This window comes from Grampus griseus, assembly GCF_964374135.1.
Source record: "Grampus griseus genome assembly, chromosome: 20".
NCBI lineage: Eukaryota > Metazoa > Chordata > Mammalia > Artiodactyla > Delphinidae > Grampus > Grampus griseus.
In genome coordinates this window covers 7,648,567-7,662,295 of record NC_139014.1, presented here as the reverse complement: position 1 = coordinate 7,662,295, position 13,729 = coordinate 7,648,567, and the positions used below count along the sequence as shown (strand labels likewise).

The window sequence follows — 13,729 nt, the reverse complement described above, 5'->3', positions numbered from 1 at the left end:
AAAAAAAGTAAAACCAACTGAAAACACTGAATAATGTGGAATTGATTAAAGTAGGCCCCTGTCTCTAATGTGTGTAGTTATATTGTCAAATTATAGGCTTTAAAACATTTGCCACATCTTTCTAAGTGAAAGAGAGACAATAAAAGAGTAGGTACAGTTTGAAACAGTGCAGAGAGATAGAGCGGGGGGAGGGAGGGAGGAGGTGGGTGGGTGGATGGATGCCTATCCCAAAAGACACATTCTGCAAACGTTAACTTTGGTATCACCGAGTAGTGAAATCATGGCTGGTTTTGTACTTTTTTGTGTTTTTCAAGTTTTCTGCTTAAACGTGTATTGCTTTGTAATCAGAAAAACCAACTGTCATATATTTTAAAAGAATATATGTTTAAGGTGAGAATTCCCTGGCGGTCCAGTGGTTAGGACTCCACACTTCCACTGCAGAGGGCCCGGGGTTCGATCCTTGGTCGGGGAACTAAGATCCCACAAGATGCGCTGCATGGCCAAAAAAAAAAACAAAAACAGAATATACGTTTAAGGTATCAGTGAAAAAATAAAATGTTGCTACACAATACCCACAAAGCAATAATCTGAACGCACAGCTGATAGTTTGGATTCAATGTATTTTCTTAAGGGTCACATTCATGCACATGAAGTATCAGGGATCACAATACACAAAATCAGACGTACCATAGGTTCAATTATGTTTCCCAAGTAAAACAGCAAAAATCTGGGAAGACACAGAGTTTCATGTGGACGTTCTGTTTTCTGAGACCCGCATGAGGGGGTAGACTCTTCAGAGCTAAGAGGACCACGGTTTTGCAAAGCTCCAAACACTAGTAGGTCTTCTGGGAATCACATGTAAAAAATGTTTACGGCCCAAATGACGTTATAAGAATAGCGGGGACATTTTAAATCACTCAATCTTCTCAAAGCAGTTCCCAGTGAAATGTTTTACTGTGTCCCCTTTCTCATCTCCTCATTGTCATCAACTCACAACTCCAAACCCACATGTTTAAACAGGGAAAGAGAGTGAAAGCGTGAGGTAAGTGATGGGCAACCACAAACCTTTGATGACCCCAAAAGAGCTCTTTGGCTCACGTTCTTTTAAAAAAACTCTCCTTTATATGATCAGCTGCGGAGGAAATTTGTTCTTCACTGTTTGCAGGCCCCCACTCTGTACACATGATGGGGTTCTCTTGTGTTTGCAGTTCCTAAATTCCTCAGACACCATGTGGCTTCACTAAAGGAAAATCCTTGCAGGTCCGGCTCCCCATTGTGTAAGGTCAGGTGGAAAAGCCTTTTGTGATTAACTCGGCCACCGTGTGTCCCTTGGTATTTGGAACTTCAGTGGGAGTTTTTATTAGGTGTCCGCATTTTGAATGCTGACTCACATAAGCTTCATCTAATGGGAAAAGTAGATAAATGTAGCGCTTTGGACACCAAGTCGGATCCCAGCTCTCCCAGTAGCTGTGACCTCGAGCACGTCCCCTTACTATGGTTATCCGTCTTTCTAAACACAGTCTTCTCCCACTTTGTTTCCGACACAGTTTCCTTACGCTGCCCCTCCTCCCCAAGAACCAGTGAAGACTCTGAGAAGCCTGATCAACATCCGAAAGGATACACTAAGACTCGTCAAGTAAGTTCAAGTTCCCAGCCGGCGGGGGCCAGGTTCCAGGGGCCCTTCTTCGTGAAGGGGCAGCCGACTCCCCAGGGGACCCACAGAGCGGTTTCTGTCAGACCCGGAGCCCGGCCTCTAGGCCTCCGGGCCGTGGGCTGCTGGCATGAGGGGTCTCCGCACCTAGATTGTTCAGAACTTTCTCTGATAGTCAGTGTTTGGGAAGAACTTTCACTCTCCTGGAAGCTGTCATGATTACCCCGATTTGGTGAACCTTCCAGAAAAAGAACAGTTGGAGGAGAAAGTGAATTCTGCAGATACCTCGACAAGCCTGTGTGAAGATGGGATGTTTGAACTTGGTGCAGGAAATCCTTATTTTATTGCCTATATTTCCTTTGTAATTTATTCTTAATCTCATGTGCCCTTCCTCTGGTGCACTGGGTTTGTTGTTTAATCACCACTGTCAGTACTAATTATCATCAGCATCTGTCTTCTTTGTGCTGTCCCTGAGATAGCACAATTTTTTTTTCTTTTTTCTTTTTTTTTTTTTGGCTGCATGGCAAGGCTTGTGGGATCTTAGTTCCCTGACTGGGGATTGAACCCGGGCCCCCTGCAATGGGAGCACGGAGTTCTAACCCTGGACCACCAGGGAAGTCCCAGAGGTAATGTGATTTTTAAACAGATGCTGCTCTCCAGATAGCAAGTCTGTCTACTAAGACTCACTGGTTCCCTGGGGAGACAGATTTAGTTAGGGCAAACCAGAGGTCCCACATTCTTCTCAGTTGACAAAGGAAGATGACTCGGAGAGCATTTTATGCTTGTGTAGATCAGGGAGTTTATTTCTCTCTGATCATCTTTTTAAAATACAACCACTTCGGGGACTTTGCTGGTGGTCCAGTGGTTAAGACTTCCAATGCAGGGGGTGTGGGTTCGATCCCTGCTCAGGGAGCTAAGATCCCACATGCCTCGAGGCCAAAAAACCAAAATATAAAACAGAAGCAATATGGTAACAAATTCAATAAAGACTTTAAAAATGGTCCACATCAAAAAAAAAAACTTAAAAAATAAATTTTTAGGAATAAAATATAACCACTTCATTGAGATATAGTTCATATACCATACAGTTCATTCATTTAAAGTGTATAATTCAGTGATTTTTTTTTTTTTTAGTATTTATTTTTTTATTTGGTTGCACCAGGTCTTAGTTGCGGCAGGCAGGCTCCTTAGTTGTGGCATGCAAACTCTTAATTGCGGCATGTGAACTCTTAGTTGCGGCATGCACGTGGAATCTAGTTCCCTGAGCGGGGATCAAACCCGGGTGCCCTGCATTGGGATCGCGGAGTCTTATACGCTGTGCCACCAGGGAAGTCCCCCGATTCAGTGATTTTTAGTTATTCACAGAGTTGTGCAACCATCACTACTATCTAATTTTAGAACATTTTCATCACCCCGAAAAGAAACCCGATACTCATTATTACCCGATACTCATTATTACCCGATACTCATTATTAATCATCCCTCATTTCCCCCCGAAACCCCTCTTCCCGGCCTAAGCAGCCACTAATCTGTTTTCTGTCTCAGTTTTTTAATATTTTATTTGTCCCTGAGGTTTTCAACTGCCTCCCCAGCCGCTCACACCCCCGGGGTCAACCCTGGGGACGGCGCAGCCAAGGGGAAACTCTTTTGCTGCAGAAGAGTCTGCAGCCGGCTGGCCCCCCTCCACCGGGGAGTTCCTGCCACAGCAGGATAGATGGAGGCTACTGAGGCCTCAGGAGCCTGCCAGCTGTCAGCTGCTCCGGCTACTTGTTTCTCTCATCACATATGGTCTGCTCGCGTATTTGATGGAGATGGATTCAGGGGTCTGAGCCCCCTTGAGGTCCTGGCCTCGGATGTGGCAGCCTGGCTGCAGCTCTAGAATAAAATGAGGCAACTGCTCTGAGCTTCTGGTTCTCACCTGTAAAATAGTGAACCAACCTTACCTTTCATGGTTGTTGTCAAAATTAAAGGGGATAATGAAAGGGAAAGCACCTGGTGATCAATAAATGTTAAGATGAAGGGTGAGTTTTGATTTTGTTTTTTCTGAGATGGAACTAAAGTAAATTCTGATTCTCAGATTTCCAGGTAAAGATGGAGGATTGAACATGTACCTTTGCTTCCTCTCCAAACCCCACTAAACAATAATGAGTATTTTTAAACAGCACAAATCCACAAAAATTGGGAGAGTGGGAAAGGAGCAACGGCAACAAAATTTTAGAGGCTGGGGCTTCCCTGGTGACGCAATGGTTAAGAATCTGCCTGCCAATGCAGGAGACATGGATTCGAGCCCTGATCCGGGAGGATCCCACATGCCGCGGAACAGCTAAGCCCGTGTGCCACAACTACTGAGCCTGCGCTCTAGAGCCTTCGAGCCACAGCTACTGAAGTCCACGCGCCTAGAGCCCATGCTCCGCAACAAGAGAAGCCACTGCAATGAGAAGCCCATGCACCGCGACAAAGAGTAGCCCCCGTTCGCCGCAACTAGAGAGCCCACACACGGCAACAAAGACCCAACGCAGCCAAAAATAAATAAATTAATTAATTAATTTAAAAAATTTTAGAGACTGGAAACAGGTGGTGAATGTTAAATAACTTACTAAACCTGAGAAATCAGGATCCTGAACAAACAGAAGGAAAAGCTGAGAATCACCAGTTTGTACTGTGGTTTCCCCCAGAAGGCTCAGGAATTGGCAGTTCCAGGTACCTCTGGACATCTTGGGGGTGGGGGTGGCTAAAAGGAGGGAGGTTAGTGGAAAGTCTGCTTGAGAGGTATTCAGATCCCCCCTCCCTTAGACTACACAGCCAGAACTGCCCTCCCACACCCTGGCAAAAGGCTGGCAGACGATGCTCACTGGAAAAGTTCAAACAAAGAATCTCTGGACTTGGGGGACCGAGGCACAGCTAAGGGCTGGACTCAGTACTGAAATCAGGGGGTTAAGTGAATTCAGAAACGTTGGATGCTGAGCCCTCCAGCCTGCCCCCCAACCCCAACTCTAAGCCCAGAATGCCAGCAGTCAGGCCATTGTTAGAAGAGAGGAAAACTGTTCTTTGGACAATCAGACGCCCCCAGGTGGGAAGACCAAAGAGACTGGTTTTGGAGGTCCCTCTCCTGACCCAGATGAGTCCCCAGGGAAGCCTAGCATCCCCAAGCCCCACCGTGCACTCAGTTCCCATCAGGATTTTATTATTTTTTTGGCCGCGTGCCATGAGGGATCTTAGTTCCTTGACCAGGGATTGAACCCATGCACCCTGTAGTGCAAGCGTGGAGTCCTAACCGCTGGACCGCCAGGGAAGTCCCCATGGACCACAATTAGGGGGGTTAAATGTCTTAGTATGAGCAGACAACCAAAGATTCTCAGATGTATAAGGAACGCCTATCGTATGAAAGACAATTGTAAAACAAGCCAACAGGGGGAAAAAGTGGAAATAAAAACTGCAGGAAGAGGAAACCTTGATTTGTAGCCTCGGAGACATAGAGAAGATACTGCCTTCTTATTTCACGGACGCAGTGACACAAAGCGTTTAGCAAACAAACAAGGCTCTCAGAGCTTACAAACGTAGAAATGAAAAAACCAATAGAATATCGGAAGAAAAGTTGAAATGTTCTAGGAAGTGGAGCATAAAGGCAAAGCTATGGAAAACAGAAGAGGAAAGATACGAAGAATAGAAGGTCCAACAGCCAACTAATGGTTCCAGAAAGAGAGACTGGAGAACATAGAAGGAAGGAATCACCAATGACGTACATAATTTAAGAGTTTCTACAAAGGTCCACCGAGTGCTCGACCCTGGGAGCTAAAAGATAACGCAGCAATGCTCTGAAATGACTTTTTTAAAGTATTTATAATCCAGAATTCTTTACTCAGCCAGACTTTTTTTTTTTTTTTGGCCTCGTGGCTTGCAGGATCTCAGCTCCCCGACCAGGGATTGAACCCGCATCCTAAGCAGTGAAAGCACCGAGTCCTAACCACTGGACCACCAGGGAACTCCCTCAGCCAGACTTTCAATGACGTGTGATTGTATAATAAAATCTCTCGAAAAGTTTATCCCTCCAACACACCCTTTTCCAGGATGCTACTGGAAGTTGTGCTCCAGCAAAAGGAAAGTGTAACCCAAGAAAGAGGAAGCCAGGAGGTGCAGGAAGCATGCGATTCTCCGGGAGAGAGGCAAAAGGGACACACAGGGAGATGGGACAGGGAGATTCCAGGGTGGCAGCCGTGTGCAGGTACGGAGGGATCAGGGTCCAGATGGAGCAGGTCAGAAGGCTCCATAAGTGTCCTGCTCCAAAAGACAAGGTGCACAGAATACCTGATACGTCTGAACGTCGAGATGTAGACAGCCAAAGAGTTTGAATTTGAATTAGTGACTAGTGCAGAAAAGACTAAGCAACTGAAAAAAAAGCAAAATGAGCACAAGCTCTAAGAAAAACTTACGCAGGAAAGGAAAAATTATTAGAGATTACTCTGTGGCTGAACTGTGAATAATGTTGATGGACTCACAGTCGTATAGACGAAGATGTCCTGAGCTAACAAAATCATGGTGTATCACATGGTGGAAGGGGTGTCCCAACATGGAGCAGAGTGAGGAAAGAGAAAGTCTCATTTCCATAGTAGGAGGTCAATAGATAATGCCCAAAACTGAAAAATGAACATGCAGATAAATGCCAAAATGGTCAGCTACAGAGGTAAAGGCAGTTTTCTCTAAAGAAGAGGAAAAGGGACAGAAAGAGACCTGCTGGTTTTTTGTCACAAGCCTTGTGGAAACTATTTAAACTATGTGATTAGTAACTTTGATTAAAATTAAAAACTTCTTTTTGTAAAGCCTGGCAAACGCACAAGGATGTTAACTGTGGCACCGTGAAATAGCAGAAATCCCCTAAATGCCCCCTGATAGTGGTAACAAAGTGCTCTGCCGTCATTCAGAATGAGGATGGGAAGTGTATGATCACAGAGGGAAGCCCACAATACGTTCAGTTAGAAAAAGAAAACAAGGGACATCCCTGGTGGCGCAGTGGATAAGACTCCTCGCTCCCAATGCAGGGGGCCTGGGTTCAATCCCTGGTCAGGGAACTAGATCCCACACGCATGCCACAACTAAGGAGCCCTCGAGCCGCAACTAAGACCTGGTGCAACCAAAGAACTAAACATTAAAAAAAAAAAGAAGGGAATTCCCTGGCAGTCCAGTGGTTAGGACTCTGCACTTCCACTGCAGAGGGCATGGTTCCATCCCTGGTCAGGGAACTAAGATCCCACAAAAAAAAAGGAAAAAGATTACTTTTAAAATATTAATTTGCTACTCCCAAATGCTGAGTCTTTGTGGTTTTCTAGATGTGCCGAGGAAGTGAAGACCCCGGGGGAAGAGGCCGGCAGAGCGAAAGTCCACTACAACGTGGAGTTCACCTTTGACACGGATGCTCGGGTGGCCATCACCATCTATTATCAGGCCACCGAAGAGTTCCAGAATGGGATTGCTAGGTAAGAACAGAGGACCGGGGAGCCACATCCTTCCTAGACAGGTTAGGATCTGTGCCTGACGTGCTCACCTGTGGAGGAAAACATTCTTTTTCTACACCCAGGTGAGAGCTGGTTCCTGAATTTGGATTTTCTTCTACCCAGCCTTACTTTTTCACCTTTCCCCTTCAAACTATGTCATCTTGGTACAGTGACAGATAGCAGCATAGTCCTTCAGGTCATCATGATGCTGTTAAAAATCTATTAAGCTACCTTTCTGTGGATATGTGGGTTGAATAGATAACTTTAATAGCATTACCAAGCAAGGGCAAAGGAAAGAGATTATAAAGAAGATCTTTTCTTCTCTTTTCTCTTCCACTCTATACTGAGAACGTGTTGATAACTGAGAACAGGCATGAGACAGAGGAAACTGTCAGTAACTTTCGCTTTGCTTCCCACTTTGATCAACAGCTACATCCCCAAAGACAACAGCCTGCAGTCAGAGACGGTGCACTACAAGCGTGGGGTGTGCCAGCAGTTCTGCCTGCCCTCCCACACCGTGGACCCCTCCGAGTGGGCTGAAGAGGAGGTGAGCTGCCGGCTGGCGGAGGGGCCCGGCCACTGGGAGAAAGCGCAGGGCAGGTTCTGCCCACAGACCCACAGGGCGTGGGAGCTACTCAGGACCCTGGCCAGCAGCAAAGGATGGGCCCGGGTACTCGAAGGCCATGCTCCCCTTCAGCCTTGTAACGTCTTCACGCCCTGGGAAGGATACATCTAATTTTTCTATCCCAGAGTAGCCCATTAACCCAGGATATTTTGAGAAAGCCGTGTCCAAAGGAAAGACCTGCAGGTTAGAAGCCTTTACATCTAGGGGACTTTTTACAAAGAGACTGGTGGCCTTCAATTCTACGGACTTAGGTAGTTAACCAGGTTGATGGAAGAGGAACAGAGATGAGATTCAGGCTTCCCGACGAGACCTCCCTTTTCTGATGGATTACTGTGCCCTTTAAATGTGTTAAGTCCCTTTCGTTTTTTCTTTTTCCTTTTCTTTCAGCTTGGCTTTGACCTGGACAGAGAGGTTTACCCGTTAGTGGTCCATGCTGTGGTGGATGAAGGAGATGGTATGGGCGCTTCCTGTCTTCTTGGGCTGCACACGTGCCCGTATGTAGCGTGCAGGCCTGGCAGCAGCTGAGGCCTCAGAACAGCACGCCTCCCCCGTGGGTATCAGGCAGTTCCCACATCCCCACGCACTTTTTCTCCCACGCTTCTCGGGCAACGAGAGTCCTACTGGGTAACCTACCCCTTCCCGTGACAGCCAGAGGGTTCGTGTTGCCAGACTGTGGGACCCGGGGAAGGTGAGTGGAATCGAGGTGTGTTGTGGGCTTTCTTCTTCTTCATCCATGTGCCTTTATTTGTTTCAGAGTATTTTGGCCATTGCCACGTCCTGCTGGGCACTTTTGAAAAGGTCAGTGGGTAATGTTACAGGGCCTCACTTTGGTACATGTTGCTCTGTCTTTCCTGTGAGGACACGTGGATCCCTGTTCACTGGCTGCCTGCGCTCGGCAGAGTGGGTCCAGCTCCGAGGCTGCGCAGGGAGCTGGGGGAAGCACCACACCGGGGGCTACGCCACCAACTTGCTGCGTGACCTTCAGCTCCTTAGGCCTTGTTTCCTCTTCTTCTTTTTTTAATATTTATTTATTGGCTGCGTTGGGTCTTATTTATGGCACTCAGGATCTTTGTTGTGCTGCCAGGGCTTCTCTCTAGTTGTAGTGCATGGGCTCAGTAGTTGCGGCGCTCGGGCTTAGTTGCCCCACGGCATGTGGGATCTTAGTTCCCTGACCGATTCTTAACCACTGGACCACCAGGGAAATCCATCATTTCCTCTTCTTAAAGAAGAAGGGCTAGACTATGTGCTTGAAGACCCTTCCTGTATTAGGAGTCTGTCATTCCACACTGGCAGGGTGGGGGGGGGGCTGGGGGGGCCTCCAGGAGGTGTGTAATTGAGAGAAGTAACAAAAGAACAGCTGATCCTCGTTGCCCTCCTTCATAACTGTGTATTTTCACTCCAGCACACAGACGGGACTTTCTGTGTCAAGCCCCTCAAACAGAAACAAGTAGTAAGTATTCGAGGGCCAGGGACTGTTGGTGTACCCCCTTCTCTCTCTCCACTCTTTTGCTAAAGCACTCTTCTTTCCCTCCCACCACCACCCCCCTTTTTTTAGATCAAAGAAGAAAAGCAAACAGGGAATGCTTTTCTGTGTTGGAAACTACTTGGGTGGCCTGAAAGGAATACTGATTTTTGGTATCTCTGTTGTTCCCGAATTGTTGGTGGTGAGGTAGCCATTATCTGAGCAGGGGACTTTAGAAAATGAAAGGACAAGATTTATCTCCTGACTTTAGGTTTAGGGAGAATGTTTTTATTTAAAATGCCAGGGTGAGAGACATTTCCAGCTAAAGGATAAAAGTATTGGGATCCAGTTCAAGGCCAACTGGAGCTCTTGGCGTAATTTATCCCAACATTCCTTTTCTCACATTCCAAGTTTGCTGGCCATCTGCCCCCTTCCAGAATGATCAGGCAAGTTACGCATATGTTGCTGGAAGTCCTAACCCCCGCTGTGTGCCAGCACTTTCCTTCCACTCTTGCAGAGGCAGGAGGAGGGTCATGGAAGACAAGGAGGGGAGGGGTGTCAGTGGCATTGCCAAGGGAAGGTGTGTCGTCACACAAGGGTGTGGAGCAGTCGGGTGGGGGGCAGGGTAGACCTCGGGTTGAGATGCAAAGAAAGCCCCCGCCCCCGCAGATGGGTGACAGATATCTGAAATTCTACATGATTCATTCTTCAGGTATTAAGTGCTCTCCACCCTTAATGAGGTCAATAGTAGTCAGTAATACTTTAGTATGAATTTGTTGATAATGTCCTTTCCAATATAATCACTGTGTTAAAGCAAGTTTTAAGAGAGGCAGAGGAGATAACAGATCCTGAGCCCAGGGTACGGCCTGGAAAGGCCTGGCCTCAGTGAGTTGCCTCATGGGAAGGCCTGGTTCCCCAGGACTCCTGGATGGGATGGAAAGGCTAGGGTAGCTCAAGGGAAATGGTTTATCTCTTCTTCTGTTGCTAGATTGGCATCAGCAACAGCCTTTGTCAGACTGGAGAGCGGGATGCGACATCGGTGACAGACTGGGCCTTAGGGGCAGGGATAAGTGGGACAGGGTGGGGGGCAGGGGAGAGGAGTGAGCAGGCGTAAAGAAACAAGGGAGGGGCCAGCTTTGGCACCAACATGGCCCAAGCTAGTGGGAGTCAAACGGGGCATTGAAGTTGAGGTTCTCATGTTTTTTGTTTTTTTGGGGGTTTTTTTTGGCTGTGCTTCGGGGCTCGCGGGATCTTAGTTCCCTGACCAGGGATTGACCCCAGGCCCCCTGGCGGTGAGAACGCTGAGTCCTAACCACTGGACCGCCAGGCAGTTCCCAAAGTTGAGGTTTTAAGGAGCAGGGCCAACAGAGGTCATATTTTGCTGCGTGTTGGAGATGGGGTGGCTCCGTGGCCCTGGAGGGGGCGCAATCGGCCCCTCCTTCAAGGTCCTGCTCTCTCTTTGCTTCTGCATTTTCCCTTCCCCTCTTTTCCTTGCCCATTTCTTCTCTTTCTTTCCCATTCCCATTGCTTCCCGTTTGTAATGTCTAAACTTAGCTTTTATTATTACATAGCTAATGCTTCTGACACGTGGTCTTCCATCCTTTTCCTAGTTTCTGCCTTCCTTGACTGTCCGTTATAGCGACCTGCAGTACGAGTGTTACTGTTGTATTTGCGCACGTTCCCTGTTGGGCATAAGGGCGGGTGAATGAAGCATTTGATTTCCGTTCCCCTCCCAGAGAGAACACATTAGTAAATAAGAGCTTCCTTTACTCTTCTAGGCCTTTGATTTTTTTCATTGTGAATCAGTAGTCCTTGGTTACCGAAGGAGGTTGGGGGGTGGGGGGTGAGTTCCCACTCATCTCTCGGTGGAACCAGCCTCTGCCCTTGAACTTTTCCATTGGCTCTTCAGGTGGATGGGGTCAGCTACCTCCTTCAGGAGATCTATGGAATTGAAAACAAGTACAACACGCAAGAGTGTAAGGCAAGTTCCCTCCGCAGTTCTGAATGTACTCTTCCCAGGAGGCAGAGTGAGAACTTCTCTGATCCAGCCAGGATCTAGGGACTTAGCATGCCAAGCTCTGGAATCCATTTGGTCCTAGAAGGGTATTCCTTCTTCCTCGTTTCAGATGATTATACTTATATAACATTGGAAATGAGAATGTAGGCTGGTTTGGATCGGTTCTTCGGCAGGGCTCTGCTCACTCAGTTCATTGCTCCCCACTTCCCTGGGTGGCCTCCTGGGCCCCTTCAGCTCCGACTTTCAGACAGGACCAGATCTCAGCCTCAGAGGACGAGCTTGAGACAAACAGTTGCCAGAAGAAGTGAAACTGAGTGTGCCAGTGCACTTGGTAAACTACCAAGTTCAACGTAGTTTACCAAGTGCATTGTCTCAGCTGTGCAGGCAGGCTGCCTTCGAAAGAAGGTGTGTGACGTGAGGGTCTTTGTGACACTGGCTAAATTTCTGTCCCCCGGCCAGGTGGCTGAGGATGAAGTGAGTGATAACAGTGCCGAGTGTGTGGTGTGTCTCTCAGACGTGCGGGACACCTTGATTCTGCCCTGTCGTCACCTCTGCCTGTGTAACACCTGCGCCGACACCCTGCGCTACCAGGCCAACAACTGCCCCATCTGCCGACTGCGTAAGCCCCGGAGGCCCTGCTGGGTCCCCGAGGTCAGCCCTCGGGGGGAGAAGGGGTCGTGGCTTCTGTGCGGGCTCTTGTCCATCCTGACTTCTGCATCACCGTGTCCTGATGGCCTGTTTTCTTCTTCACAGCCTTCCGGGCACTGCTTCAGATCAGAGCCATGAGGAAGAAACTGGGCCCTCTGTCCCCAACCAGCTTTAACCCCATCCTCTCATCCCAGACATCCGACTCAGAAGAGCATTCAGTAAGTTGGGCTTTTTTCACCTTTTGTTGGGCTTTTTTCACCTTTCTTCACGTGACTTTGTGGCAAGTGATTAAACCTTGGCGTTCTGAAGTACTGAGTAAGCTGGCCGAGATCATGTTGTGTTAAAAACCAGCCAATAGTACAGTGGAAAATGAGGTTCTGATCATTAAAAGCTCCCCTTTCCACCTTGGGGACTCAGCGTCCAGTTAACATTTACCATCCCTAGAGCTGTCAGCTTGCTGTTTCACTCCAGTGTCCAGGCGGATGGGGGTGGGGATGGGGTCCAGCGCTGGAACGCCCCCAAGCAGAAACAAGGGGATGATTGTTTGGGATTTACATACAAGTTACCATTTTTATCTGAATCCTCCGAGAAGGTAACTGTTTTTTTTTGTCTTATTTCGTGACTTCAGGGACTGGGAGCCACGTAGATGAAATAATTCACCTCTGTCTCGTGGTGTAAGTGATGGTGTCAAGCCTCCACGCTTTGTAGTTATAGACCAGAAGGTCTTGTCTTTAGGTTAACACGCTAGTGGAAGAGATTAATTACCAATTATTCACTAAATGGTACTGGAATGATTAGGTAGTGCTTTAGGGAGAAACAATGAGTTTAGCACTTCAGTTCTTACCAGATAACAAATTCCAGGCGGAGTAACTAGTTAACTGCACTAAAAACAGAGCAAGCCAAACATTAAAAACCTAGAATAAATTATAGATGATTCTTTAGTTGACTATGGATGGGAGAGGGCTCTCTAAGCTTGAAAACAATGGAATGCTACCAAAAAAGAACCTGTAGTTTTTTTTTTTTTTTTTTGGCCACGCCGCGTGGCATGTGGGATCTTAGTTCCCCGACCAGCAATTAAACCCGCATCCCCTGCAGTGGAAGTGCGGAGTCTTAACCACTGGACCGCCAGGGAAGTCCCGAACATGTAGATTTTATCGCATAAAAATTTTTTTTTTTAGATGTGTAAAAGATGACCAAAGTTAAAACCAAACAGCAGATCATCTAAAGAAAAAAATGCACTCACAACATTTGCATCAGAGGAAAGGCTAGTATCTTTACCATAACTCACTTGAATGAAATAGTAGATAAATGGGCAAAGGATATATAAAAAATTTCTCAGAAGAGGAAACATAGCTGGTCAACAGTCATTTTTTAAAAAGTCAACCACGTTAAAAATCAACAACATGCAAATTAAGATGAGAGACCATTTTTCACCTTCCACCTTTAAAAACTTCCTTTTTTAAAGATACCCCATGCTGGCCAAGAAGCAATTAAAACAGGTAGTCTGTACTCCTTGTAAGGGTGTAACTAGAAAGATCACTGAAAATAAACAAAACAGCTGTATATATTAAGAGCCTTAAAAACATTTGTACTTGGTAATCTAAGGTCTTAGAATTTAATACCCAGAAAATGATCTGAGAAAAAGAGATTTATGCACAACAGATGAACAGATGTTCATCAAAGTGTTGTTTACAGCAGGAAATGGACACAGCTAAATAGCCAACACCAATGGAAACGTAAGGAAATGTATGGCATCTATGAAAAGGGTTGCATGTGAAGGAAAATATTTATGTTCCGTGAGGTAAGCGGGGTATAAAATTATCATTAACACATTGAT

General features: G+C 46.8%; 1 protein-coding gene across 8 annotated transcripts in view; it reads left to right on the top strand.

Moving 5' to 3' along the window:
- Positions 1-13,729, top strand: part of RNF157 (ring finger protein 157) — a gene marked incomplete at both ends in the record, with an annotated part of 78,727 nt that overhangs the window by 49,814 nt on the left and 15,184 nt on the right. For 6 of the 8 annotated variants that reach the window (XM_082679959.1, XM_082679956.1, XM_082679961.1 and 3 more), the window contains 9 exons: positions 1,548-1,636; positions 6,976-7,122; positions 7,570-7,687; positions 8,153-8,219; positions 8,520-8,563; positions 9,168-9,215; positions 11,137-11,208; positions 11,704-11,863; positions 11,998-12,110. In XM_082679959.1, coding sequence (XP_082536085.1) covers positions 1,548-1,636; positions 6,976-7,122; positions 7,570-7,687; positions 8,153-8,219; positions 8,520-8,563; positions 9,168-9,215; positions 11,137-11,208; positions 11,704-11,863; positions 11,998-12,110 — 858 coding nt within the window. Of the gene's footprint in view, positions 1-1,547; positions 1,637-6,975; positions 7,123-7,569; positions 7,688-8,152; positions 8,264-8,519; positions 8,564-9,167; positions 9,216-11,136; positions 11,209-11,703; positions 11,864-11,997; positions 12,111-13,729 lie in introns of all 8 variants that reach the window. The other 2 variants (XM_082679957.1, XM_082679963.1) reach the window with 2 other exon arrangements.